The 26,768-nt window shown below is 38.8% G+C and overlaps 1 protein-coding gene and 1 long non-coding RNA gene across 2 annotated transcripts; both read right to left on the reverse strand.

Annotated features, from left to right (window-relative positions):
- Positions 1 to 1,490: 1,490 nt before the first annotated feature.
- On the reverse strand, positions 1,491 to 24,872 carry LOC139137068 (protein unc-93 homolog A-like). Its single transcript, XM_070705030.1, has 4 exons — positions 24,685 to 24,872; positions 15,418 to 16,487; positions 3,169 to 3,433; positions 1,491 to 1,917 (listed from the first exon to the last, which is right to left on the reverse strand). The coding sequence occupies exons 2-4, from the start codon at positions 15,817 to 15,819 to the stop codon at positions 1,643 to 1,645; spliced, it is 942 nt and encodes a 313-aa protein (XP_070561131.1). The 5' UTR covers positions 15,820 to 16,487; positions 24,685 to 24,872; the 3' UTR covers positions 1,491 to 1,642.
- On the reverse strand, positions 20,998 to 22,526 carry LOC139136177 (uncharacterized). The gene is made up of 2 exons (XR_011553137.1): positions 22,279 to 22,526; positions 20,998 to 21,345 (listed from the first exon to the last, which is right to left on the reverse strand). It is a non-coding gene; the product is annotated as an uncharacterized lncRNA (long non-coding RNA).
- Positions 24,873 to 26,768: the final 1,896 nt, after the last annotated feature.

Genomic DNA, 26,768 nt, shown 5'->3' on the forward strand with positions numbered 1-26,768 from the left:
ATGTTATCGTATATGTCACTTTGTCAGAAACGTGTGCCGGCTTGTTAAGACGCTGGTGCAAGAAATGCATGAGTGCATTTGAATATACGAGGACAAAATATCTTGCAGCGTACGCAAAAATATAACTGCCAATGTAAAGGTTGATTGGATATTTGGATGGTATATGATGTTAGGTGTTATAAAAATATCTTATTTGTACGGATGTGCGCTGATGAGGTCATTGTTTGAAGGACAATTTGAATCTCCAGGATGTTAATAGGTCAATTGCCGTAAACAGCATTATGCAAAAAGAGCCAGAACGAGAAGCTGGGAACAAAACCGGTATAGTAGAAGGGAAAATTTGGAGATGCATGATATGATTTGGCTAAAAGTTATTTCTGTACCCTAGCTGCGCTTGTTGAATTTTGTGTACGCCCAGCTGACGCGCTGAACGCGTACATTATCTGCACGCGATAGCTGTGCATTTACAGAAAATTCTGAAAATGCCAGATTCAACTTTTCTGTAAAATCCGACTTTATGAATATAAAATGTCCATCTATAAAATACCGGAACTTATGTCCTTCTACATCGTACACTTCATCGACAATAAGGACAATAACCGAATCTTCGGATTTATTTTTTTTTCTTCAATTTTTCAGGACATACATTTAATCCTCTTTCTCCCACATTGTATTTATTTCTATGGTTTCTCTATGGAGCCTGATAGAAAGAGGATTAATCTGTTAATAAAACCTAGTATGAGAGTAATTTTTCCACAAGACCATGGAGGTACATATTAATTCGCTAGTACCTCCCTGAATATAAGTAATTGTGTTCATTACATCGGCTTTTTGTAAGAATCCGATGGAATTACAAGGTAAAGGAAATAGCTTTCCATTGTTACCAGAAATATTATCTTTAGGGGATAATATTATCTTAAGTTATCATGTAAACTTCAAATATCATGTTATACGAACGAACGGAGAGAACAGGAACTTTCTTGTGCTTTGCTGATTTTCATATATGTATCTGTGTAAAGCTTGCACTTATTATCCTTTTTGTTAGTCATTTCCTGTCCAAACGTTAACCATGGGGCTTTACAAAAGTAAAATATAAGCTGTCTCTTGAAGCATATATTAGCGTGCGGACGCACGCAAACCATTCAAAGATACCAGATGTTCTTTGCTGTTGACCTGGAGGACACAGTATGATATTAATCATTTACCAGGATTTCTAAAAACTTAAAGTTATCGCCAGACCATCATTGCTTAAAAGACTAAAAGAAGAAAGCCTCTGAGGTGCATAGCTCAATATTGAAAACCAGGATGGGTTACGTTTATTTCGCTTGACAGGTTCGGCAGCAAGTTTTACGTAAAAACGAGAACGCCGTACGTCACGAATTCTGAGAGTGACGTCACTATTTTGTGCGTCCTCTCCTGTGTACGCGGCAACGGCGTTTCGGATCTTGCATGCACATGTACGAGGAGACAGCAGAAGCCGACGTTCCACATAATAACATGTGGTAATTTATTCTCATGTTTAGGCAATAAAGAACTAATTGGTCGCCTGGGAAATATATGTACACTAATGGTACGTGATAATGAAAATCTCTACATTATTTTGAATTCAATTTTTTCTTAAAAAGTAATCGTTTGCATGGCTTTACAGAGATACATCGTACCTGCCTCCTCGTATTGTCGGGCTCTGACATATTTTCTGAAGAAGATACCTTTCTTTACCTTTATTGTTAAATATATATTCCACAACAGCGTACAATGCGAGTGCGATGAGTTGAAAACAAAAGATAACATAGAGTTTTGTAGAAACACAGAACATGAGGCTCATGGCGAACGACACACAGGATCCTACGGCACTCCACATATGAAAGTTGGCGAAGGCAGCTGATGGCTTATCCGGGTAGAAGAGACCGATGAAACCTGAAACGAGAAAAAATGTCCCCGTCAGCGATTTCTACTATGCTATTCATGACAACTTAAAGCTGAATTAGCTGTTACAGCAGTTCTTTTAGTTATTTGAACATTTTTTGTTGTGTTCTAGAAGACAGTTCTGTTACCCACGGAAATTATGTCAAAAAGCCCTAATGTTGTTCAGCTTGTCGACACAGCCTATGTGTTGTTGACAACTGAACTCTTATCCATACTAAAGTTGATTTGTCAACAATAACACTACATATTTTATCGAATAACGCAATATCTCACACGGTTGATACTTTAATTTCAACGTACTTTAGGGCCAGGGAGACGAGAAGACCACAAATGTGCTCTGCACAACAAGAATATAATGTATAAAACTTATGAACAAACAGTGTCCTTGTCTCTTTGTCACAGGACGGGTGACGATAAGTGATGACAGACTTTTTGATACCAACTTAAAGGGAGTTTGTTGGGCCTCTAGTACGCTTTCCTAAACACTTCCCATAACAATTCCTTAGTTTAACATGTACTAGTGATTAATGCGAAGTGCTTTGTCTCTTCTGATCTGCACCGTTGGAAAAGACCCGACAGATAACATCCAATATATGCCCTCCTATTATACATTTTATGTTAGGGTAGAGTGCTTCGGGGAGAGTTATTCAAATTTTCAAATATTTTCATTATTTTTCCGGTCTACCTCCAGCTTTTGGGGACTCATTTTGAAGCTTTTTTTTTACTGAGTAAAGTTTTGACCACAACTTTGATACAGGGATGGCAGCCATTTTGAATTTCAAACATTGGTGTGTTAGGTAATATGTTTTTCTGGTGCCAAACTTTGCATGGTAACGCCTGGTTTCTATTCATGATTTGGTAGTAGAATGGTTGAAAGTTTCCTTAGGGAAAGTTGGAGCAAATGTTAATCATTTCATTTTCATGCCGTGTTCTGAGTAATTGAAAAACAGAATGTCGAAAAAAGTATGCTATTGTTCACAACACTAGTATTTTTAATAAAAGGCCTTAATTTTTTTCAAAGAAGAGAGTAATTGATTGTGTATATTATTTCACAGTTAGATGTTTCCTGATGAGTCAAATGAAAGTGACAAAAAGGTGAAACCTCTTTTGACAGGATATAAGGTATTTTTACGTTACATTCGCGTTTTAAGTTGCATCTAAGCGTTGTTTTCATGCCCTCCCTGATGATGAGTAAGATGATAGATGAAGGAAAATAACACATTGATTGGTTTCACTACTTACAACGGATTTGTACAAAAATCAGTGCATCCGTTAAACCCCATCCCGCTGCGATGAGAAAGTAGAGTTCAACCCGGTCATCGGGATCCCACAGCAACATAACGATGATGAGAACAGAGTCCAAAGCTACTCCAAAAGCCAACTGAGACAGCCTTCCGATGTATCCTGTCAGGAGACCGGAAGGATACGAAGCCAGTGTTTGCGTGATGGATGTAAACAGGACTACATAGCCGACATACTCTACACCAATGCCACACGTCACGTACGACTGAAAGGAAAGGATTATTTTGTGTTGAATAATTGCAGTTGCAATTGATGAAAATAATATGTGAGATAGAGAACGGTGACATCGTCCCTTGTCGGTATCGCCTGGAGTGGTGCGAGGAGCAGCAAACTGGGACACCAATCAACATACCCATCGAAGTGTCACCATCTCTACATCTGAGCTTTGTAAGAATGGTACATTTCAAGAACATGTAAACTCCAGGGAAATATCGAATGTGGTATGTAATATTTTATAACTTATATGTGATGAGGTAACATGTCCAGTATTTGATTGTATGATATTATGTACCCGGCTACGGAGTACCTGAATGCTACAAATTACATTCCTTCTTTATGTTGGACTATTGGAATGGCAAATTCATCGACCATCAACTTAGCTGGGGGTCGCAGGAATTTCATCGGACACTTCGATATTTAGAGGAACGCCGTAGCTGTCATAAATGCATTTTAAGCATATTATCTTTTCCAATTTCAGAACATGATTCGCATTTTCATAATATGCTAGGCATTACTCCCACGTCATTATGCATTGAGATGAACATTTTGACATTTACAATAACGTTATTGGCATTCAATAAATCATGTTAGGCATTTGCAATACGTTTGTACGCATCCAGTTAATCATGCTAGGCATTACTCTTACGGCATTAAGCATTGAGATTGTCATGTAAGGCATTTGCAATGACATTATTCGCATTCAGTTAATCATGTTAAGCATTTGCAAAAACATCATTCGCATTTAGTCATCATGTTTGGCATTTTAAGCAACATCATTTGCATTTAGTTAATCATGATAGGCATTCACAATAGCTTTGTAGGCATTCAGTTATTTATATTGGCATTTTCATAAATGTTACAGAAAATTTAGTTGACTGTTAAATGCATTCAGTTTGTTATTTTAGGCATTTCAAACACTGATATAACCATTTTTAAAGATTGTAAGCATTTTTATTACTGTTATATCCTTGTGACTGATTTTTGAGGCATTTATTTGGTCATTTTACGAACATTTAACAATTTGATAGGCTTTTAATTAATTATTTTACCACTTTACAAACGTTGGAGTCATGTAAGTAATGATTTTAAGAATCAGCGAGATTTTTAAGGCGTTTCATCTATTATGACAGGTATTTGTAATAATGTAAAAGTTACTATTATAGACACTTCGCAATTTATCTTTGGCATTAGCAATACAGGCCTTGGCAATAGCTTTGCATACAAGTATGACATCATGGTTGGTATTTTTAACATTCCGTTGAAGTATCTTTTTTCAAGGAGGGATGACCTCTAACCTCAAATGATTCTATTTTCCGAGTGACCTCTGAACCCAAATGACTCATTCGCGAAAAATGATCAGATGAACTAACAAAAACGTATGAAATATCTTCTTTTAGGCTTTCACATGGTTGACACTTTATTTTGTGACAGGAATCACCACATGTAAGTTACATGAAAAGAATATAAATGATTTTCCAACAATGCATTGCTTTCACAGCAAGTGTAAGCTCACTGTACTGACCTAGAACTGAACTGATACTAATATCTATTCAAAATGAAGACGATGGCGGAGATTCTTGCCTCTCTTAACCTCGGGGACGTAATTGATACTTTTGAGGGACATCTTGTGGTATCTCGATCTCGATCTTGTGGCATACAAAGGTCAACGACATAACAGTGAGAAAATACTGGACATAAGAACACTACGGCGCGCCAAATGTTTCAAAAATATTTATCGATTCAGTGCAAAAATAAACTGTTTTTCTCAATTGAAATAAAAATTCGGTCTCATTAGGAAGGAAATAAGTAAGAAAAGTATAATTAAAAAATAAAAGACAGAAATGCCATTTAATACTTCATTTTAACTTGAGAAAAAATCTTTAAGCGTAATTAGAAAAACAATTTTCAACGATTTGAAAAAGTCATACATCCATACTTATCGACATACATACACGTATAATAGTTCGCGAAAAAGGTGCAATGAGTGCTGATTTTACAAAAGAAAAAAGAAAAATATGTTATACAGTGATACGTCCAAAAATTCACAAGAAAATCACTAAAAATCACTACTACCACTCGGAAAAAATAGTACAAAAATAAAAACGTGACCCACATACAGAAAATAATTGTAAAAGAATCAGACAAAAAAGCCATGCACACATAAAATTATTTATGTACTTCAGAAAATTAAAAAGCACTACGTCTCATAATAAACGTATTATAGATAATCAAAAATATAATATGAATCACCAGCCGCTTTGACAATAAAGAGAGAAAATCAGAGAAAAAATTCGGCAGTGATGGCTCTAGACAAAAGTGGATCTCATCTACAAAAAAAATAAAATAAAATAAAATAAAAACGAAAAAAATAAAAAAATGCCATGAACAGAGATACAAAAAAAACCGCGTAGGCCTGTGGAAAGAAAAAAATAAATGAGGACTCGCCACAGCAAAAAAAAAAAAAGAAAAGAAAAAAGAAAAAAAACAAGAAAAAAACAAGCACTCGCCACAGAAAAAAAACCAAGCCCGAAATTACAATTATTTTATTCAAAAAACTCATGGTTCACGTTTCCTTCGATCGATGAATCCCCAACAGCGGGGAATCCGATCACCACATACTCCAATTTTTGACGAAATATTAATCGAGCATTTCAGTGATAACGTGACATCTTGAAACCTAGCTCTGTTTGGCTGGGCCCTGCTCTACTTGAAACCATACTTGATGAAATGAAGTGGGCAATATCACCTAAAGAACGTCCAAGTTAACAGTAAATAGTTCCAGAGAGTCAAGTTAACTGAGCCAATTTCAGGCAGTCCACAGGTCAGATCACGAGCGAGACGAACACACCCATGACCCTTCATGGAACACTGCGGACATATCGATGCCTTATAGGCGCGGTATGGCAGGGAGCCCACTGCAGGCTTTCCACCGAGCCGCACTGTCATCGCCGTTTGGCCTACATGATTTCTACATAGTTTTATACCTATGGTTCGATACATCGGGTTCAAATACCATGATAATAAACCACCTCGTTGTTTGCTAATTCCTCGTCTATCCTCAAAGATCACCCAAATCATGATAAAATGAATAGTTTTGAATAAATCTGCCGCGTCTTGAGAGAACGTCCATCGCTTTCCGTGTTCGACAAGACAAGCGACGCAACTGTACAAGCCTTACCTTACGACTACGAGTATGGCGAGAGTGTCCGGCCTTCGCAACGCCAGACACTCTCACTAAACTCGCAGGGCTAGACAGGCACATACGCGACATGTCGATCCCCATTGCAGAAATCTTTATATCCACACAGTCCAATATATGGAGCTACGATATTTGTGCAGTAGCCTATACATAGCTCTTGGTGGCAGGGCAGGGCTGTGAGTTACCGGCGTTATACGGCCTGGCCGTATAACGCCAGTAACTCACAGCCCGGCCTTGCTGCGGTTCCGTAGCCCTACCACTCCCTTTGCTGGTTGTGTTGAGCTACAGTATACAGAGAAATAGCGGCTGCTTGATCAGTGTTTGTCAAGTCGGGCGCGTTCGCGTTCTACAGGTACTAGTGAAAGCGTTGCCTCGAATTTAAACGGAGTGTTTTAGCCCGAGTATTTTGCCTTTGCCACACTCCGTTTAGAGGCTTAACCCACGGGATACGTGTGTGGTTCGATACATAGCGGCCGCTGCTAGCTTTGCATGGCAGAGCTGTGTACGTGTTACGGCGTTATACGGGAGGCCGTGTCACGCCGGTAACACACACAGCCCTGCCATGCAGAACTAGGCCGCAGCGTGCTGCGTGGTATGCAATTTTACTATGCATACCCACACGGCGGCCGCTGTGTATCGAACCACACGTAACCGTGGGCTAGCGGTAAGCCATTGTTTTGTTGGGGTTTGGGCACAGACTGTCTATGGTTTGGGAGAGGCGGCCCTACACTTTACAGCGAGGGGATCGCTGGTTGCCGGCGTGTAGGCCTACTGTACTAGCGACGGGACCGCCGGCCGCTGGCTTACCACCTCGAGTGTACATTGGAGCGAGGGGACCGCTGGCAGCCGACGAACCACCATGAGTGTTTTGTCCACTTTTAACCAAAACTGGTAACTGTTTAATATAGAATGGGACGTGTCGGTAACTTGGACGTCCATGAGATGATATTGAAGACTAGAAGCTGAGAGTTATCGCTGAAATACCCCAAATATCATGTCCAACATCCGAGTGTGATGATCCAAAACCCTCTGGCATTAAACTGTAACAATCATGACGTTGACAATTATTCAATTTTCATGTTGGGCTTTTTCTGCGGGGTGTCCCACTCTGTTTTCTTTTCTCGAACGGGCCTCTTTTTTTTCTTTTTTTTTTTTTTTTTTTTTTTTGGTAAGGCGAGGAAAAAAAAATTATCTGTTCAACGGGCCCGACCGACCCATATTTGGACCACTCCACATTTTTCTTTTTTTTTTCCCAAAATCTTTACGAATCTGAAGAAACGCGGAGATGTTATTCAGTGAACATCTGTCTGTAAGATGAATGACCTTCACATTTTCGATGACATTGACTTGAGTGAGATTGATACAGGCTATGATTTGAAGAGTAAAGGTGGAAGCGCATCACAAACATTTGGTCAAGGTGAAGGGCAGGGTTAATACGCCGTGGAAAATAAACTATTACGCCACGTGTTCCGTATAGCTTAGACACTCTGTACTGTATTGTTTCACCGGCGTTTATTTCACGTCCGAGTGGTTGTACAGTCTATATTTTCTAGTGTTCCTATTTTCAGTGTTCCTTGAAAATTCTTTATTGTTCTTTGAGTCATCACTCGTTCCGATTTTCGTCATGGCTTTCTCCTATCGAATGTGTGATTGTAAGCAGCAGTGCAGGACGGACATGATTTGTGTTTTCGTTGTCGAGAATGCCCAAGGAGTCAACCTTGTGACATTTGTTTGACTTGGACACAGGACGAATGGTCTAATTTCGCTCCCTCGCTCGACGACGTCACCCGGACATCCCCGGGGCTGACCCGTCAGTTTCTGAGTCGCGAGTTTTGGTTGGAATGCACCGTGCTCATATGGCTGGTGACACCAACACAGAAATTAGCTCCGTTAGATTCAGGTGCCGCCAATGAAGCAAAAAGGTGTTCGTGCTAAGTTTTCAGCGGGCAGGCAGATTTCAAAACTAATCAGCGGGCGGGGAGAAAATATCGATATTTACTGTGGGCGGGGAAGAAATTACATTACTTTCAGCAGGCGGGGATAAATTTTTGACAGTGGGCACCGGAAAATACGTAGAGGGAGGGGAAAGCGGCGTGCTCAATAGAACCTAACTTAGAGGGGAGCAATGTTCCAAGTATACTGCTAACTGCTTGCATGGTTTTGTGTTGATCTGGGTTGCATAGTGGGCATCTAGTTGGCAATGGGGAATTTCAGTAGTAGGGAGAGGGCAGCGGGGAGCTTGAATTGTTGTGGGGAGTGGGGAGCGGGCAGACTGTAGATACCGGAGGGCAGTGGGCATCAAAATTCAGTGGGAAGGCACATTTTCACTGTATACCAGTGGGAGGGCAGTTACGAACAGCTCTCACTTTCCCCTCCAAGTTTTAGGTCAGGGTCAAAAATAGAAAAATCGGTATATCAGCCTTCAAAACAGGTTTTGTGATGATTTTGAGAAATTCATGAAATTTACCAGTTGGCGGCACCTGTAGATTGAACTGTAGAAGTGAAGGCAAAGAAGCTGTTGTGAGACAACCAACCCATGTCAACAAAAAATTGAAAAAAATCATGAACGTACTAAACAACATATCCAGTATATGTTATGTGACTAAGAAAAAGCATGAAACACACAAAAAGTGTTTATATTATATGTTCTGTTTAAGAAAAACCAAAAAAAAAAATCAAAAAAAAAAAAAAAAAAATCCGACCTACCTACCCAACTTTGAAGTCATCCCGCCCGTTGAACAGCTTTTTTTTTTTTTTTGGCCTAACCTCTTTTTTTTTTTTTTTTTTTTGTAACCTCGCTTTGGTTTTTTTCCAAGCTGACCTCGTTTGGTTTCTTTACAGCCTCAACGCCGGCGCGATCTCGGTCGACTTTTCAATTGTGATTCTCTTTCTTTTTTTAGTCAGACCTGATGGTGGTTCGTTTTGTTTATTGTAGTAGTGCAAGTACTATTTGTGGTTTTGTTTTTAATCATTCAATATTTTTGTTGTGTGCCTGATTTGTTTTCCTTTTTCCCTTATAATCAGCATTCATTGCACCTTTATATCAAATACACGTGTATGTGTACGTCAATAAGTATGGGAGTGTGGTATTTCCAAATTTTTGAAAAGTTTATCTTCTCATTACGGTTTAAAGAATATTTTACAATTAAGCATTACATAACATTCTGCCCTTTTTTGCAATAATACTTTTCTCGTTTATTTTCTTCCGTAATTCCATCGAATTTTTATTTCAATCAAGAAAGACGGTTGCACGTCATCTTTATCTGTACAGGCACATTCAAATATTTAATGACACGTATTTTCAAATGAATGCTATTTTTATGAAAAGGTACATTAATAAAATGCAATGATATGGACGAAAGAACTTTTTTCTTTATTATTCATACACGTTTAAGACTTGTTTTTAGAAAGAAAATTTGACAGTTTATTTTTACTCTATGACGAAATATTTTGAAACATTGGCGCGCCGTAGAACACACACGAAAACCACGGATACGTTTCAATTCCTACATAGAACATCATGCCATCCAAAATCTACCTTTAAAGGCCTGATCAAAGGTGAAACACTAAGGTACATCAGAACTTGCAACAATGAGAATGACTTTAGTGCTAAAGTCAATTCATTCAATGCAAGATTAGTTGAACGTGGCTACAAACAGGATGAAAACTCTAGAATTTACATCACACACAAAGTTCGCCACCAGAATTACGCAATTACAACACCAGCGAACAAAAAACAGAACGAAAAACACACTTGTGTTCACAACAAGATATAGCCCATACATAAAGACACAAGCTATCAAACTAGCTCTGTGTGAAAACTGGGATCACATAGAAAAGGACGAAACATTAGAGAATTTATTTCCTAAACAACCGATCATCGCTTACAAAAGAAATACGAACATCAGCGACACACTGATTAAAGCTAAAGTCCATTGCATTAGAAACAAGTCAATGAACGAACGAACGAACACATTACGATCCAAACATAAGCATTCTGGCTTCACTGCTAGAAGAACAGGAGATCAACAATATCGACATGACATAAAACAAAAAAGATATACATATATCTTAGGCGACTGAGGAAGAGACCGCTCTGGTTTCGAAACGTGGGGATAAAAAAAGAGTCACCTCTGTCAAGGACACATCTGACTACGCCCACGTCTCGCCATGGCTTATTTTAAAATTAACGACTCGCTTGTTAATTTCCACACTAACAGCCAAAACACAACTCAGACACTAAACACACCAAAGCACATACAAGACGAGATGGCTGATGTGTGAAGCCACTTTCCCTTTAGGGGAGAACCATTTGATTTATGGGGGGGATATGGAGGATTTTGAGTAAAAAATTGTCACCAGGTGAGAGAGAAGAAAAAAAATTGATCCTGTCATGACCTGAGAAAAAAATTGTCATAACAGACAGAAGAGAAAAAAAATGTCACAATGCACCAGAAATAAGCAAAATTTGGAAACCTTATTCTCATGTATTCTTTGCCGGTGCGCCGCCATCGCAAATGTTTTTACCACAAGCAATTCTTATGTTTCTTTTCCCAGCACTTATGATTATAAGCATGCACTACATAGGTCTACTTTACACCTCTGTACACTTCATGTTTTCCTTCCCTTTTCTGACCCAGGAAATCATATTTCAGGATTTCTGTTGCAATATCTCAATGGCATAGGCACTATCTAAAGGGGACTATTTGACTTCTGTAAATTGTGAAAATTTAAAACACATGACAGGAGTCAATAAACTAGTGTTAAAACCAATATATTATTTTCTCAATATAAATTTGTTAGAAAGATGTACCTTGACAATGAAAAATAGAGGAACAACAAATATAATGTAATACAATGTGTGAGCCTTGTTTTTCTGACCACAAACACCGGATCGCAAACATACCATATTCAGGGTTTTCATTAGAAGCTGGCAGCTGGAGAAATGACACAAGAAGGTCACAGATTTTCTGTTCCTGTATATTCATTTGTCTTCAGTCTCTGGCAAACAGAACTGTTTTTCACAAATTGTGTTGTCATTGTTTGGTTGTTGAATATTGTGACTCAAAAACTGATCATGCAAAAAATGTAAAAAATATCAGTGTTCAATGTCATTTTCAAACAGTTTTACCGAGTGCAAAATAAACTGAAACTCCTCTCAGATTTCACCATTAAACACATCAATTTCTCAAAATTTCCAATACGAGAGGGGGAACCCCTTCTCGTGCTCTCCCCCTTGGGGTATTCTAACAGTTTCACTTGGTAAAAAAATTAAAAAACACCTCTCAGATTGCACCAGACTGCACCATTGCACACATCAATATCTTGAAAATTTCCATGCAAGATGGGGGAAAGCCCCTGTGACACTTTCCCCCTAAGCCTCTCTCATGTTCTCCCCCTGTACTTTCAAATTCTGCACGGTCAGATATCCTAGTGAAAACTCTGTCATAATATCCATCCAAATTAAACAATATACTATATGATTAGATACTGCGTGAGCTTTTATATCTTTATTTTATTGTGACTTTGAATTTCATTTTTAAGGGTTCACCTTTTTTCAACCATCATGAGATAACTGATGATAGTCTAGCAGGGTACATCAGGATTTGAAAGGTCTTTACTGTTGCTTAGGCCTATTTTGTAAATTTTACAATTACATGTATTGGTATTTAACTTTTCTTAGTGGGGATCAGTCAAAATTTCAGAGTTAGGGAGGTTACTCAAATTCATCATGGTTGGCGAAGGGGGGGGGGTCACTCGAAATATCGGAGTTTCAGACCATAAATAATGACGGCTCCCTTCAATATATACAACGCATTACAAACTCGATGACCAAGAAAAAAATTTGCACTGCTACTCCATTTGAAAAAAAAAAATGATGCAGGTGTGACAGTAGAAAAAAAAATTGCTGTCACTCTGACAGGAAAAACAAAATTGCTCCCATACCCTTTTCCTCCATACCCCCCCCAGAAATCAAATGGTTCTCCCCTTATTACACGGCGGCGTCACCTCACTTTCCTGTGTTTCTGCTTGAATAATAATCGCAATCATACCAATCCGTAATCCAATAACACTAGGTCAAAATTTGTAAGACAATAGTTGTAAACATAGACACAAAACAGCACAGAACAGACAGTAAATAGACGGTACACAAACAAAGTCATATTCATGAAAGAAAGATATATGGACCTCTGGCCAGAAGACCAAGAAGTGATGTCAGGTGTTTCGAAAATAGTAAGCGCATCCTGCCCCACATGTGGCACCCGCCATATATCAATCTGTAAGTCAGATAGGTAGTGGTCACTAACTAAGGCCCCATGTCACCGATGCCATTAGTGATCATTTGTCGAAGAGAGATATCGTATTTATCAACCAGCTTGCGATACCTGCCAAAAAAGCGTTTGAATGTAGAGACAAGTCTTGCTCTGGTGTAACCTTGATTTAACAGTTTGAAAGAGAGATGGCCATGTCTCTCTACAAAATCACCATATGAACTGCATGCTCTTGCATATCGAATAAGCTGGGAAATGTATACCCCATAAGCAGGTGAGAGTGGAATATTACTGATGAGGTGTGAATATACGCCTGGCATAACTGTTTAAGACGTAGCTGGAGACCCACTGTGCCAACTCCCAGTCGCATGAGTTGGCCATGGCCCTCACTCATAGATGGAACAAGCGTTGGATCGATTCGCTCAGCTTCAAAATTCGAAGCCAAAGTACTGAGAGACATTTGTTCGAGGATTCGTTTTATGGCCATGGCGAAAAGTTCGAGCTCAATGCGTACAATATCATGCGAATGCCCGTTGGAGACGATAGCAGTAAAAGTGGGTTAAAAGCGCGCGGAATTCGCGGGAGCGCTCTGTTGATTCGGACCTATTGCGCAGTCTCGGAATTGAGAACAGCGCCCTCACAAATGGGCTCTACAATGATGAAAATGCCTAAGACGATGAGCTGAATGACTTTGACTGTATTGTGCAAGCCTAATATTGACATGGTAATGAGTTGGTCAATCTAAAATAACAGAACAGCGCCCGCACAGTACTATAACAGTATTGCAAATGCCGAAAGTGAACAATCGAGTGCCTTCAACAATCACCTTAATTGTCTATAACATTGTTTGAAATGCCTAACACGATCATTTAAATGTCAGTAATGTTATTGTGAATGCCTAAAATGATAATTTCAATGCCTATAACATTGTTTGAAATGCCTAACACGATCATTTAAATGTCAGTAATGTTATTGTGAATGCCTAAAATGATAATTTCAATGCCTATAACATTGTTTGAAATGCCTTACACGATCAGTTGAATGTCAGTAATGTTATTGCGAATGCCTAAAATGATAATTTCAATGCCTATTACATTGTTTGAAATGCCTTACACGATCAGTTGAATGTCAGTAATGTTATTGCAAATGCCTAAAATGATAATTTCAATGCAGAGTGACGTGAGAATAATGCCTAACATGTTCTAAAAATGCGAAACAAGTTCTGAAAATGGGAAAGAGTATATGTTTAAAATGCATTTATGATAGCTACGGCGTTCCATACACTTCGATATTTAGAGTAACTCCCCCCCCCCCCGCCAACCATGGTGAATTTAAGTAACCCCCTCTCTAACACAAAACTTCTGACTGACCCCCTCCCAACTTAGAAAAGTTAACTTTTAACACATGTATTGGTAAAATTTACAAATTAGATGTAAATTACAACAATAGTAAAGACCTTTCAAATCCTGCATTGGATATCTCATGACTGTGTAAATGGTGAAACCAACATAATGCAATTGAAAGTCACATCAAAATATAGATTTAAAAGCTCATGCTATAATCTCTATCCAACCATATAGTATTGTTTAATTTTCATGGGTATCACGACAGGGTTTTCATTGGGATATCTGACTGGACAGAATGTGAAATTTCAGAGGCGGGGGGGACACGCGAGAGATTAATGGTGAAAGTGCCAGAAGGGGTTTTCCCTATCTTGCGTGGAAAAATTGAGAAATTGATGTATGTAATGGTGCAATCTGAAAGGTGTTTCAATTTATTTAGCATTCGGTAAAACTGTTTGAAAATGACATTGAGCACTGAAATTTTTATTACATTTTTGCATGGTAGTATTTGAGTCACAATATTCAACAACCAAACAATGAAAATACATTTTGTAAAAAAAAAACAATTCTCAGTTTGCAAGAAATTGAAGACTAAAGAATATGCAGGAATGGAAAATCTGCGACCTCCTCGTGTCATTTAATAAAATCTTGCTTTTCTGTAAACGATATTAGAGGACAATTTAATCCATTCATTATTTGTTTGCAACCTCAGGAGCACGAGCACGAGAGGCATCGTGCAATGGTGCAATCTGAGAGAAGCTTCAATTTATTTTGCACCAAACATTAAGTAACCTCCTTTCCCTCCACATTTTGAGCAACCTCCCTTGTAGCTTTCAATTTTTGAGTGACCCCCTACCGATTCCTCAGACGCCCCAAGGGCCCTAAATAATGACAGCTCCCTTAGTCCATTCACCACCACGGCTTGGCTCATACCCATTTGGATCGATGGTGATTTGAATCTGTTTCAAGGGAATTGGGGTGAAAAGGCTAAGTACATTGGTTGTCCCGGAGCTGTCTCTTCCCCTGACGGTAAAGCGAACACTGTACATTTGGACAGGTTTGAGCGGTCAATCCATCAATAAAAGTTGGTACATATATTAGTCTCTGCAAAGCATGCGGAAGCCTGGTTTGGAATAATCAAACGAGCATATCTCACCTCGTTAAAATCTCCGTTCAAAACACCAAGGCGGAGTCCACCAGACATTATAATTGGCACAAGCATCCACATTCGATAATCCTTCCAAAGAGAAATTGTTTTAAAGGTAGCACTTAGTAGATGGGTGTCCTCACTTTTATCTTTCTCTTTTGGTAACTTGTCCAGGAGAAATGACAACATTAGGAAAGCAATCACATAGAAGACTATAAAAATTACAAGGATGACACCGGTGACACTCAGAGGGGGAGGATAGCAATAGCTTGTGCTATTGCCGTTAGTGTCTCGACAGTTGCTGGCCCCGCAGGTATACACGACGCCAGGCTCGTCATGGTGGCGCTGTTCGGGGGTCAGCAACTCTTTGTATACTGTTGCTGAGATGAAGTTGCCGAAAATGCCACGCATGTAAAAGATTGACAAATTACACCAAATAACTTGCCGAGCATTGCGTCAGGGGTTTCTGTGTTGCTAACGTCTGCAAAGATGAACGCACTGGCGCTGATATATGTACTTTCGGACGTCCAGAGGGGGCCTGCGGCCAGCCCGACCACCACGGAAGCCGCGATCATAGTGTACCAATCTGGGCGAAAGTTTGCGAGCGGGTATACTATGTAGCAGGCCATACAACAGACAATCGTCCATTTCACACCTAACAGACGAATCACTGCGTTTGGCAGGAACAACCCGGAAAATATACACGATATGTAGACTGTGATCAACGACGCAAATCCAAGACCCTCATTGCAATTTATACTGCTCTGTAAGGCCTGCAAACCGTCATAGGCGGAAAAACTGAACATGAACGCAAAACCAAGGACAAAGATATTCTTCTATACTCGCCTCTTAATTTTTCTCTGTCTGTGCGATACCTCCGTAGGAAAGCCGCCGTCTTCAACATGTCTATCAACATCGCCCTCAGAGTCGGTTCTCTTTCTGACTGTTCCATCTTGAAGTAATAGATTAACTTTCTCTTCATTTGCAGTAAAGACCATAATTTCCTCCATTTCAAAGTCTTCAATGGCATCTGTTGCGTCTAACATAGTTGTTGTAAAACCTGACATCCTTCTTTAGACCTAATTATATGGTTTGAAAAATAGGATATTGCCGACAAGGTGTGATTATTGGGAATGTAATCACCAGTGACCGTTAAAAGGTGAAACAGATGAAAGATGAAAGAGGAAAAACCGTAGTAGACTTCTTTTTCTTCTCTCCAAAGCATGTTGAGATACACAGCATTCAGCTTGTACACTCAGCCCGTCAATTGTGTGGACAGTGTTGTTATGATGTTAGCAAGAGATTTCTGGTATGGACAAGAATTCAACTGAAAATAATAATTTTAACAGTGCATTTGACGCGTACGTATACACACTGTGTTGACAAACTAAATAGTGAATGGTTCAACACGCTTTGGGGAGTAGAACATGAACTTGCAATTGCCTTTCAAAGCAAAAATAGCCTAGTACAGTAAAGTGCACCTAAGGGGCAGATATTCGGACCCTAATATTTTTACAATATTTTTTTGGCTGAAGCTTATGTAGTAAATTAAATTTTCACTGGCCAAGTTATGTGAAAATCAAGAATTTTATCCGCCCTTCCCCCAGTCATACACACAGGGATGGCGGCCATTTTGAATTTCAAATATCAGTAAATATCAGGTAATTTGTTTCTCTAGTACAAAAATTTGCACGGTGACCCTCGATTTGTATTCTTGATTTCGAAAGAGAATGGTTGAACGTTTACTTGAGGAAAGATTGAGCAAAAGTTTTACTCTTTCATTTTCGAGGCGCGAACTCAGTTAACAAAGTTGAATCAGCACAAGAGTTCGTTCTCTTTTCAGAAAAATAAGAGTATTTGCAATTCTCACAAAAAGGTTAGCAATACAATGCGTCAGCGTCTTAAGAGAGGCCGGCATCATAACACCATGCACTTATCTATATTTTAAGTTTAGCTTGATAACTTTTTTCAGAGCTTGCAGGGCTCTTTTTTGAAATTGATCGACGGAGGGAAAATATTATTCTCAGTATACACCTGCAGCTGATTTTTTTATTTTCATCGCAGTAGCAGTAACAATAAGAACCGTTACGCCAACGATATCGCACGAACGAGTGTACTGTTTATATAAGGGACGGACCATTAGATCTTGGGAGGGGGGTGGTCAAAAACAGAAAAAAAAATTTTCAGAGCAGAAAGTTAGGAAAAAAAAATCTTCAAACTAGTTTGCAAAATAAAAAAAAAATAAATAAGAAGACAAAGGCGTAAAAAAAAATCTGCAAAAGTCTTTAAAATTTTGAATTTTTTTTTAGATTTTACCGACAGTAAGCAACTTTCTGTATTTTTAATACATCCTCCCGGCACATTTTTAATTTTAATTTATACATTTAGAGTGACTGTATCCCTTATACTGGAAGTTGTGATTATCTTATCTTTTCAGGACTTTTGTATTCTGATCACTTGAAAATTATGAAATTATAGAGCCTGTTTTCTACTAGTTTCCTGCGTACAAACCAAGCAGGTACACTAGGTAAAACATTGAAACTATTGTATGGTTGTCAAGACAGAAAGTTGTATTTGCTTTTTAAGATCAAGGTAAACAGATGCAGGCCACATCAGTTTCATTTTTTTCACAGCATTTTATTACAATGATGAATGCAAGAATGGGTGAACAAGTAAAAACACGTCAATAATGATAAAACAACATATCAAGTCATTATGTATTATTTTGCTTTTAAAAAGGCATTTTCAATTCTTTTTTCTCAAAAAAAACCTCAAATAACAACAGCAACACATGTTTTAACATTCAACAATACACTACGTAGAATGCCATCTATCCAACAAATCCCAACACAAAAACACACAAAAGGGTTGAACTTTGAAAGTTTCTCGATAGCAAATACTGAATAAATCTGCATGGTTAATCGTTTTTGTGTAGCAAATTTCAAAGAAATTGGACAAGCCCTTTCACAGAATACAGATTTTTTGACCATGAATGGCATAAATTGCCCAAAAAGACAAATATTGAAATTTCAACACATCTATACACATCCAATCAATTTGGACATGCTGCTACAGAGAAATAGATGTTTTGATCAAAAAAGGGCAACAATTGCTCTAAAAACATAAATATGCAAATTTCACTATATTATTTAGCTTATTTTAGCTTCTCAGCTTGTCAAAATCAATTGTAAATCATGAGATATGCATGATGTTTGGCGGGGTGCATGTAGGCATTTCACCACGCAGTAGAAAGGGAAGCCAGGAAACCAAAATAGTCAATTTTCAAAACTATACGAAGCTACTGAGGAGCAAGAAGACCATGATCAGAGGAAGATGTGTAATCCGAAAAAAATGCTCCCAAAGTGCCACCAAATAACACCATTTTTATCTCTATTTTTCAAAAGCTCCAACAGCACGAGGGGGACACCCCCCTCCTGACCTCCCTTCCACAAAAATACTCCCCAAGTGCCACCAAATAACACCATTTTAATCTCTATTTTTCAAAAGCTCCAACGGCAGGAGGGGGACACCCCCCTCCTGACCACCCCCCGCAAAAATACTCCCCAAGTACCACCAAATAACACCATTTTAATCTCTATTTTTCAAAAGCTACAAACAACAGGAGGGGGGACACCCCCCTCTGACATCCCCGGCAAAAATACTCCCCAAGTGCCACCAAATAACACCATTTTAATCTCTATTTTCAAAAGCTCCAACGGCAGGAGGAGGACACCCCCTCCTGACCACCCCCCGCAAAAATACTCCCCAAGTGCCACCAAATAACACCATTTTAATCTCTATTTTTCAAAAGCTCCAACGGCAGGAGGGGGACACCCCCCTCCTGACCTCCCCCCACAAAAATACTCCCCAAGTGCCACCAAATAACACCATTTTAATCTCTATTTTTCAAAAGCTCCAACGGCAGGAGGGGGACACCCCCTCCTGACCACCCCCCGCAAAAATACTCCCCAAGTACCACCAAATAACACCATTTTTATCTCTATTTTTCAAAAGCTCCAACAGCAGGAGGGGGGACACCCCCCTCCTGACATCCCCCGGCAAAAATACTCCCTAAGTGCCACCAAATAACACCATTTTAATCTCTATTTTTCAAAAGCTCCAACGGCAGGAGGGGGACACCCCCTCCTGACCACCCCCCGCAAAAATACTCCCCAAGTGCCACCAAATAACACCATTTTAATCTCTATTTTTCAAAAGCTCCAACAGCAGCAGGGGGACACCCCTCTCCTGACCTCTTCCCAGTGACCGCTTGCGTGGCCGCTTGTGGTGCTTGGCACCACATGTTTGCCCTCTTTATCTTCAGACAGCGACGAACGAAAAAAAAATTATAAATCTGAAAATTTACTCTGAAAAAAAAATTTGCACAGCTAATCTCAATTGAAAAAAAAAATTCAGAAATTTACAATAGTAAAAAAAAAAATTTCACGATTTCATTGTGACCACCCCCCCCTCCCAAGGTCTAATGGTCCATCCCTAGAGAGACCATTGGTGAACATTCATTATATTTGTCACACAGTGTCAGATTGGTCCATAATTTGGAAGTGGTATGGAGACAAAAGTTATCCCGTGTCTACGAGAAGATGGCGTGGTGTCGTTGAGGCTACATTTCCAAAGGCTGTGTAGGGTGCTTGAGGATTTCAGGGGGATTTGAAAGTTTTGATGAACGTATACACAGGATACTGTAGTGGGATCTGAAAATATCAGTTCCCTGTATTTTTACATTTTCAGCTTCCACTCTTTCCTATATATATTCAATAAAAACATTGTTATGTTATCCAATGGTAGGATGTTAATAATAACTCGGTTCTTGATGAAAAAAATTAAAATAGTATGACTGAATACCATTTAATTTTCACAGGCAAAATGGCAGGTAGACCGTGTAACCAGGGAAGAAACTGCAACTGTTGATATTTTCCATAGCTGTGTTCTGTGTATGAACCTTAATTTCTCGGCTGTTCTACTCCTTAAAGCTTGTATTGCTACACAACGTATTCATTTCAGCTTTATAAAACCGAATTACAGTCCAGGCTAGTGCTGACTCTATATAACACCAACTATTGACATGCCGTGTATTTTTTCAGGGAGTAAAACAAGAAATCGTTGACACAAAAATACAGAAAAATATCAACAAACATTGCCTGCTGTCCTTTGCACACGTCACCAATGAAAACAAACACCTTGTACAAATGTGTTCGACGAGGTGAAGACATGGCCATTTCAGCATGGTAAGTGAGCATAGAATTTTCTTAAAGAGCATGCAATTTTCCATCGAGAGTAGCGAAGATGGCAAAAACCAGTAGTCATATTAAACATATCTTTTCTCGACATTTTTGTTCTGTGTCTACATCATTTTTGTTGAAAATCATGTTAATGTTTTAAGCTTGTAAACACAGCCTTAGTATGAATGTAAACCAATGTTATTGCGCAATACTGACTTGCAATCCATGTCTGAACTGAAATGTAGCTGTCAGCAATATAAGTGTACATTTACATATGCGAGCTGTGTTGTTCAGCTAAATATTGAATATTTCAACATTGTGTAAAATACTGAAATTGAAATAAGGATAATTAAGATATTAAAACTTAAATTTAATACTGAAATTTAATACTGTTTGCTTAATACATGCTTTGCCACCATACTTAGGGACTTAAGCGGAAGATTTGAAGTATATTTGAGGGTATAGAGGGGATCCATAACAATTTACGATTTCAATCATGATTCCTCCAGCGCCCCGCTCAGTATTCGTGAATGAAGACTTCGCCATCAACTCTCTGTCACGCATGTATAGCACATGGAACAGACGGTACCGGTCTTTAATACAAGACTGACAATTCCAGGTAAAAGAGAGTCTGTGTACATGTTTTGTTCCGAGCATTGTACGGCTATGGTTGGGTCATACCGGAAATGAAAAGTTGCTGTTAAGGCAAAAAAAAAAGAAATGTTTCTGGTCAGGCCTTTCTTAAAAAAATGGTGCGGCGACGCGGATTTTTTTTCCTCCTCCTCAAGGGAGGGGGCAAAGTGAAGCAGCTAATTTGCATAATCATTTGCATATCATTAATTTATATTTGCATGGATGCAAGCTTGCACATGCACCCACACATACATGTACACTCACAACAAAATGCAATGGTAATACACAAGTATGCAGTTTGAACATCATGGAAACTCTTTATTACACATAAATAAATCATCACAGTATTGTAATTACGATTGCAATTAAAACAGAAGATTCAGATTGAAACTTTGAAAGAATGAAATGGTTCGTCTGATTTGAGTTTCATTAATACATATATTGCTAATAAAATTGTCAAAAATTGCCAACAAAGAGGGAAATTCACAAGTTTAAGCTTTACCCAATTCAAATGTAATTGATTTTTATATCGTTTTTGAACGACAAACACCGCGAATAATTTTTCATCACGGGGATCAATTTCAATCAGCTCCCCCCCCCCCCCTGCGTAACTACCACTGCCACTGAACATCGTCGTTCAATTCTTGATTTTAAAAATCCAACCAAGATGATCACAAGACATGAACTAAGTACGACTAGAATCACTCGAAAATCAGGTGTAAAATTTTTCAGAGAACGTGTCAGAGTGGAACCACACGCTACACCAGGATCAATGTCTACACGTTTTGAACACGTCGGCCAACATGGCCGCCGCCATATTGAAATTTATGCAATGTGAACTCGATCGCGATCGCAATCGTGATCGTACTCGGACAAAACTCATCGTTGTAAAATCATAATCAACCTCACCAGTCAACTTTTGTTTCTTTTGCGGTTCATTTCGTTGATCAAAGCATGGGAATGTGATCAAAGGCCCTGCTAGTGCTACACCGCCTACCTCTGAACACTTGTCCGCGATGTATAAGGTCTTTGTTGGTCCATGGACCTCCATGGTTGGTCGTAAAAATAGTCGTTCTGGAATGAAAATTTGTGAACAACCCAGCCGATTCTTCTATTGTTTTAACGTTCCTCTCAACGCTTCCGGACATCTTATCTGATGCATACCATACTTCACACCTTCCACTTCTTTCACCAGGTTGAAAGTTGCAGTGAGCGCTAATGTGTAGACAATGCATGCAACAGCTGGTAGCTACGCAGAGTGTGTGAACTAAGGAGTGGACCATTTGATATCCTGGGGGGGGGGGGGGGGCTTGGAAGATTGGTGGAGAGCCATTATTTTTTTTCCCACCTGCTCCACCATAAATTATTTTTTTTCTACAGGGCATATGCTGGCAACTTTTTTTTCACTTTCCTTCTTCGAGATATATTTTTTTTTACCAAATTTCGGTGCAGTGTTTGTTTGCCTTGGTTTTCACACCCAGTAACAAGATGCTGTTCTATCGCACACAGACTATATTCAAGAAACTAAATAAAGATATGTAAATACATGTACATTTTTGATTCACTTTACAAAACCATATTTGTAAAATCATGTACATTTATGGCATTTACTTGTCAGTGTTGTCCTTACATTGAAAGTAGCCGGGTAATTTAAGAAAGTAGACGGGTGGACTACGAGGGAGCAAAGCGACTGAGTGGCGAGTGAGCGTAGCGAACGAGGGGGGGGGGAGCGCGAGAGGGAGGCGAAAAATGAAATTTTGGAGTGGAAATGGTTTTCTCTGGTGGCATCTGAAGTGACATTTACAGACTGAAACAGTACTTTTGTTGTGTGTCTTAGACGTGGCTCACATACAACAAAACAAACAAACATGATTTTGTTTTGTTTGTATAATTTATGACACACTTATGGTTTTATCTGCAGTGAAGATGTAACATTTAATCTTAAATCACCTGCTGTCTGCTCATTTCATTGCCCATTTCCCATTCTTCATTACCACATAGTAGTTTCCCCAAAACCATCGAACTCATTCAATTCTAATCAAAACACATTCGCTTTTGTTAAGAAAAACATTGGTAAGATAATTCACTATAACAGTGTTCGCATTTACGAATAAAACATGCGTATATAGAAAACTCGATAATAATGAAAAAATGTGTAGAGAGTCGATCCAATGCATAATAATATTACGCATTGGATTGAGTCTCTACGCATTTTTTCATTGTTATGAGTTTTCTATACGCAAACGATAATAGTAAAATGTTTGCAGGCTGTCTCTCTTCTTGTGGTATTTTGACAAAATCCATACATTCAGATTTACACATTTCTGGAAAACACTGGTGAGCAATTTCAATTTCAGCATACTTCCTCTAATCAGAAGGTCATGTATACTGTACAATTGTTCATATTCAGTTATTGTTCCTCAAGCTTGAAATGGTTTATGCTTTATAAAACTCCAGAGCTACTGCTTGATTTTTATTGATGCTGCAGTGTGCATCGAACAATTGCCAAGATTTTTTTTTCCGAGTCGCAATGGTCTATAATTGTTTTTCCATCAGCCACTTAAAGCCAGATTTTCTTTTCGAGCAACTCCACCTGGCATCTTTTTTTCCCCCCACATCTTCCAAGGCCCCCCCCCCAGGATATCAAATGGTCCACCCCTAAAGGATGGCGGGAACATTTTAAAGCGTATAGCGGGGAGAATCAAAGCGTAGCGGGACCGCTACGCTAAAATGGCCTGGGGAGAACACTGCTCAGTTTTAGTTTTATCAATGTAGTAACATTTAAACTGTTCATGCTGTCACTGATCATGTGCCCCAAAGAATTTTCTCTTTCTTTTCAGCCGTTTTGTTTTGGTGTTATAGTGATCAGTGTGTAGTTTGCTACAGCCGCGGGCCACAAACCAGGAAAAAAAAGGGTGACGCGCTGTTGTTCAAGTGACGCACGCGCTGACCAGAAACATTTCTTCTTCTTTTTTGGCCTAACACAAGGTTGGCTAGGGAGAGCGTAGAGAGCGCCCTCGAGCGACGTATCTTTTCAGTCGAAAGGTTAGCATGCGAAAAAGTGCCCGGGTCACAGAAATAGGACACCGGTGAATAGAGAGTACAATATGTTTGCTGTATTCGCCATGTTCTCAGACTGAAAGTTTCGGTCTTGTTTGGGTCTCCGAGTCGGCACGGCACTCCAAACCTAATTGGAGTTGGCGGAGACCCACAGGAAAACCACAGAATCTTTCAATCTCGATCGATGCAAGTTCTCCGAAGCTTTGCACTGCGTTCTACGCGCCACAAAAAGTTCAGTGAACCCGAGCGAGACAATAGGCGGACACAGAGATACAGTTCGTTGGTGTCGCAGAAATACAGCTTTGCGATCACAAATTACAAAACCGTTAAAAATGTCTCATACCTTCAATAACGATTCCACATTTAGCTTATCGTATTTATCGTGCCGCGTACAATTTACACTTCTTAGCAGGAAGTATGCCAGCAGTCTCTTCGGGGTTCGCACGGCCGTTTCTCTGTCACCTTCTCTGACCTTGATATCCAAAATGCCAAAGGGCAATTTACAACTTCCGGTCGCAGAGACAAAAAAAATATTCATAATGTGCCGTATGTACTATATTAGAACAACCTTCTGCCACTACCATCAGTAGTAATTTTATTAATTAAGGGAGCGTTCAGTTATCATGGCCAGGGGTTGGCCGGCAAATTCTTCCTGCGCATCAGTCAAAATAAGTGAACCCCCTCCTACCCATTGTACCAAAAAATTGATGAACCCCCTTTTTCAAATGACCTTCCTTACAAAGTCACAAGGTGTTAATGCTCAGATTTCCCCTTCTGACTTGCTATAATTTTGAAATTACCCCTCAAAGGGGTTGGACAGAAATTACAGATGGATCGCAATATTTTTGCGCAAGCGTGTGTGTACAAAATTTTGATATTTGGATTAAATTGAAAGTCAGCTGTTGATAATGTTGATTCACTATACATGGTAATGTATGAGAAAACTATGTTATACTTTTTCAATGCAAAACTATATCTATGCATTTATAGATATTTGATAATTTACTTAAATGTACCTAAATGAAATAGGGTTGTTACAACTGGTATGTGGACAAAAAGTTTGACTTTAGAATTTCACCAAAACTGTTCATCCCACTATACATGGGAGTCAATGATAAAATTGTGATTTTTTTAATGAAAAACTTGCTATACTTGTGCATATACCGACGTTCAATAATTAACATAATTGTACTTGATTAGAATATGATGGTTCAAGGTGCATATTATGTGTACAAGAAATCTGATTATGGAATTTCGCTGAAAATGATCAATCCTCTATACATAGGAGTCTATGATAAAAGTATGAATAACTTTTTTCCAATAAAAAAATAGGTTAACCTGTGTATTTATTTAATCTCGATTATTAATATTAATGTACTTGATTAGACTAGGGTGATACGAAATGGATGTATTCGCCAAAATTGGATTTTGGAATTTTACAAAAATGTAGATTCACTGTACATAGGGGTCTATGAGGAAACTATGAATAATTTCTTTATAATACTAAACTAGATTGATTTGTGCTTTTATAGGTGTTTGATAATTGATACAAATGTACTAGATTCAAATAGGGTATTTGAAAGTTCAGATGTGGGCAACAATTATGATATTGGAATTTCACCTAAAAGTATTATTTATTTAACTTTTCATGGTACTGATAGTCTCAGTACAGGTTACTGTTAAATAATTTTCCTGACAAAACTTGCTATATCTCTAATATGTAAGTAAGAAGAATTGTTCATTGCCCTAAGTGAGCTTGATTTACAATAAGACAAGCCTCAGAGTTGCCAAGTCAAGATGTTCATGTGACAGATAATTATACTTTTGTTCAGATTTACAGTTGAATAACTTCAGAGAATGAAATCATGCAATGCATCATTTTTATCTCCCAGAATATTTCTAATCACTGAAACTGCTTTTTGACGGGACGGATACTTATGAAAATTAAGTGACACCCTCTGAGCTGTTTGAAAAATACATGACCTCCCCTTTGCAGTTTTCAAATTTGAGGTGAACCCCCCCCCCTGGATTTTGCCGGCCCACCCCGGCCGTAATAACTGAACGCTCCCTAACGTATTCTTAATGGTAGCCCATGTTACGAAATAATCAAGCATTCATGAGGCCAGACAAAAATGGGCATTGTTGCCTGATTTTTCTCGCGGAGCAACACAGGCGTTGAGAGAGTGTTGTTTAGAATCACTCCCCACAATTCTATTACAATAAATACCAAGTAAATATACATCACTCTAGAGAAGTAAACCGCATATATGTTTTTTATTAATGAATTCGCTATGTTCTCCTTTGGCGTCAGTCCGAGTATTGTAAGATTACTGTAAGAACATTATCAGGTGAAAACAATACGTTAGTCTAAAACTTGATCTCATCTTCGTCTTTTGGCCTTCGTCCATACTTCAAAAAACGGAAATG

This window comes from Ptychodera flava, chromosome 7 (genome assembly GCF_041260155.1).
Source record: "Ptychodera flava strain L36383 chromosome 7, AS_Pfla_20210202, whole genome shotgun sequence".
NCBI lineage: Eukaryota > Metazoa > Hemichordata > Enteropneusta > Ptychoderidae > Ptychodera > Ptychodera flava.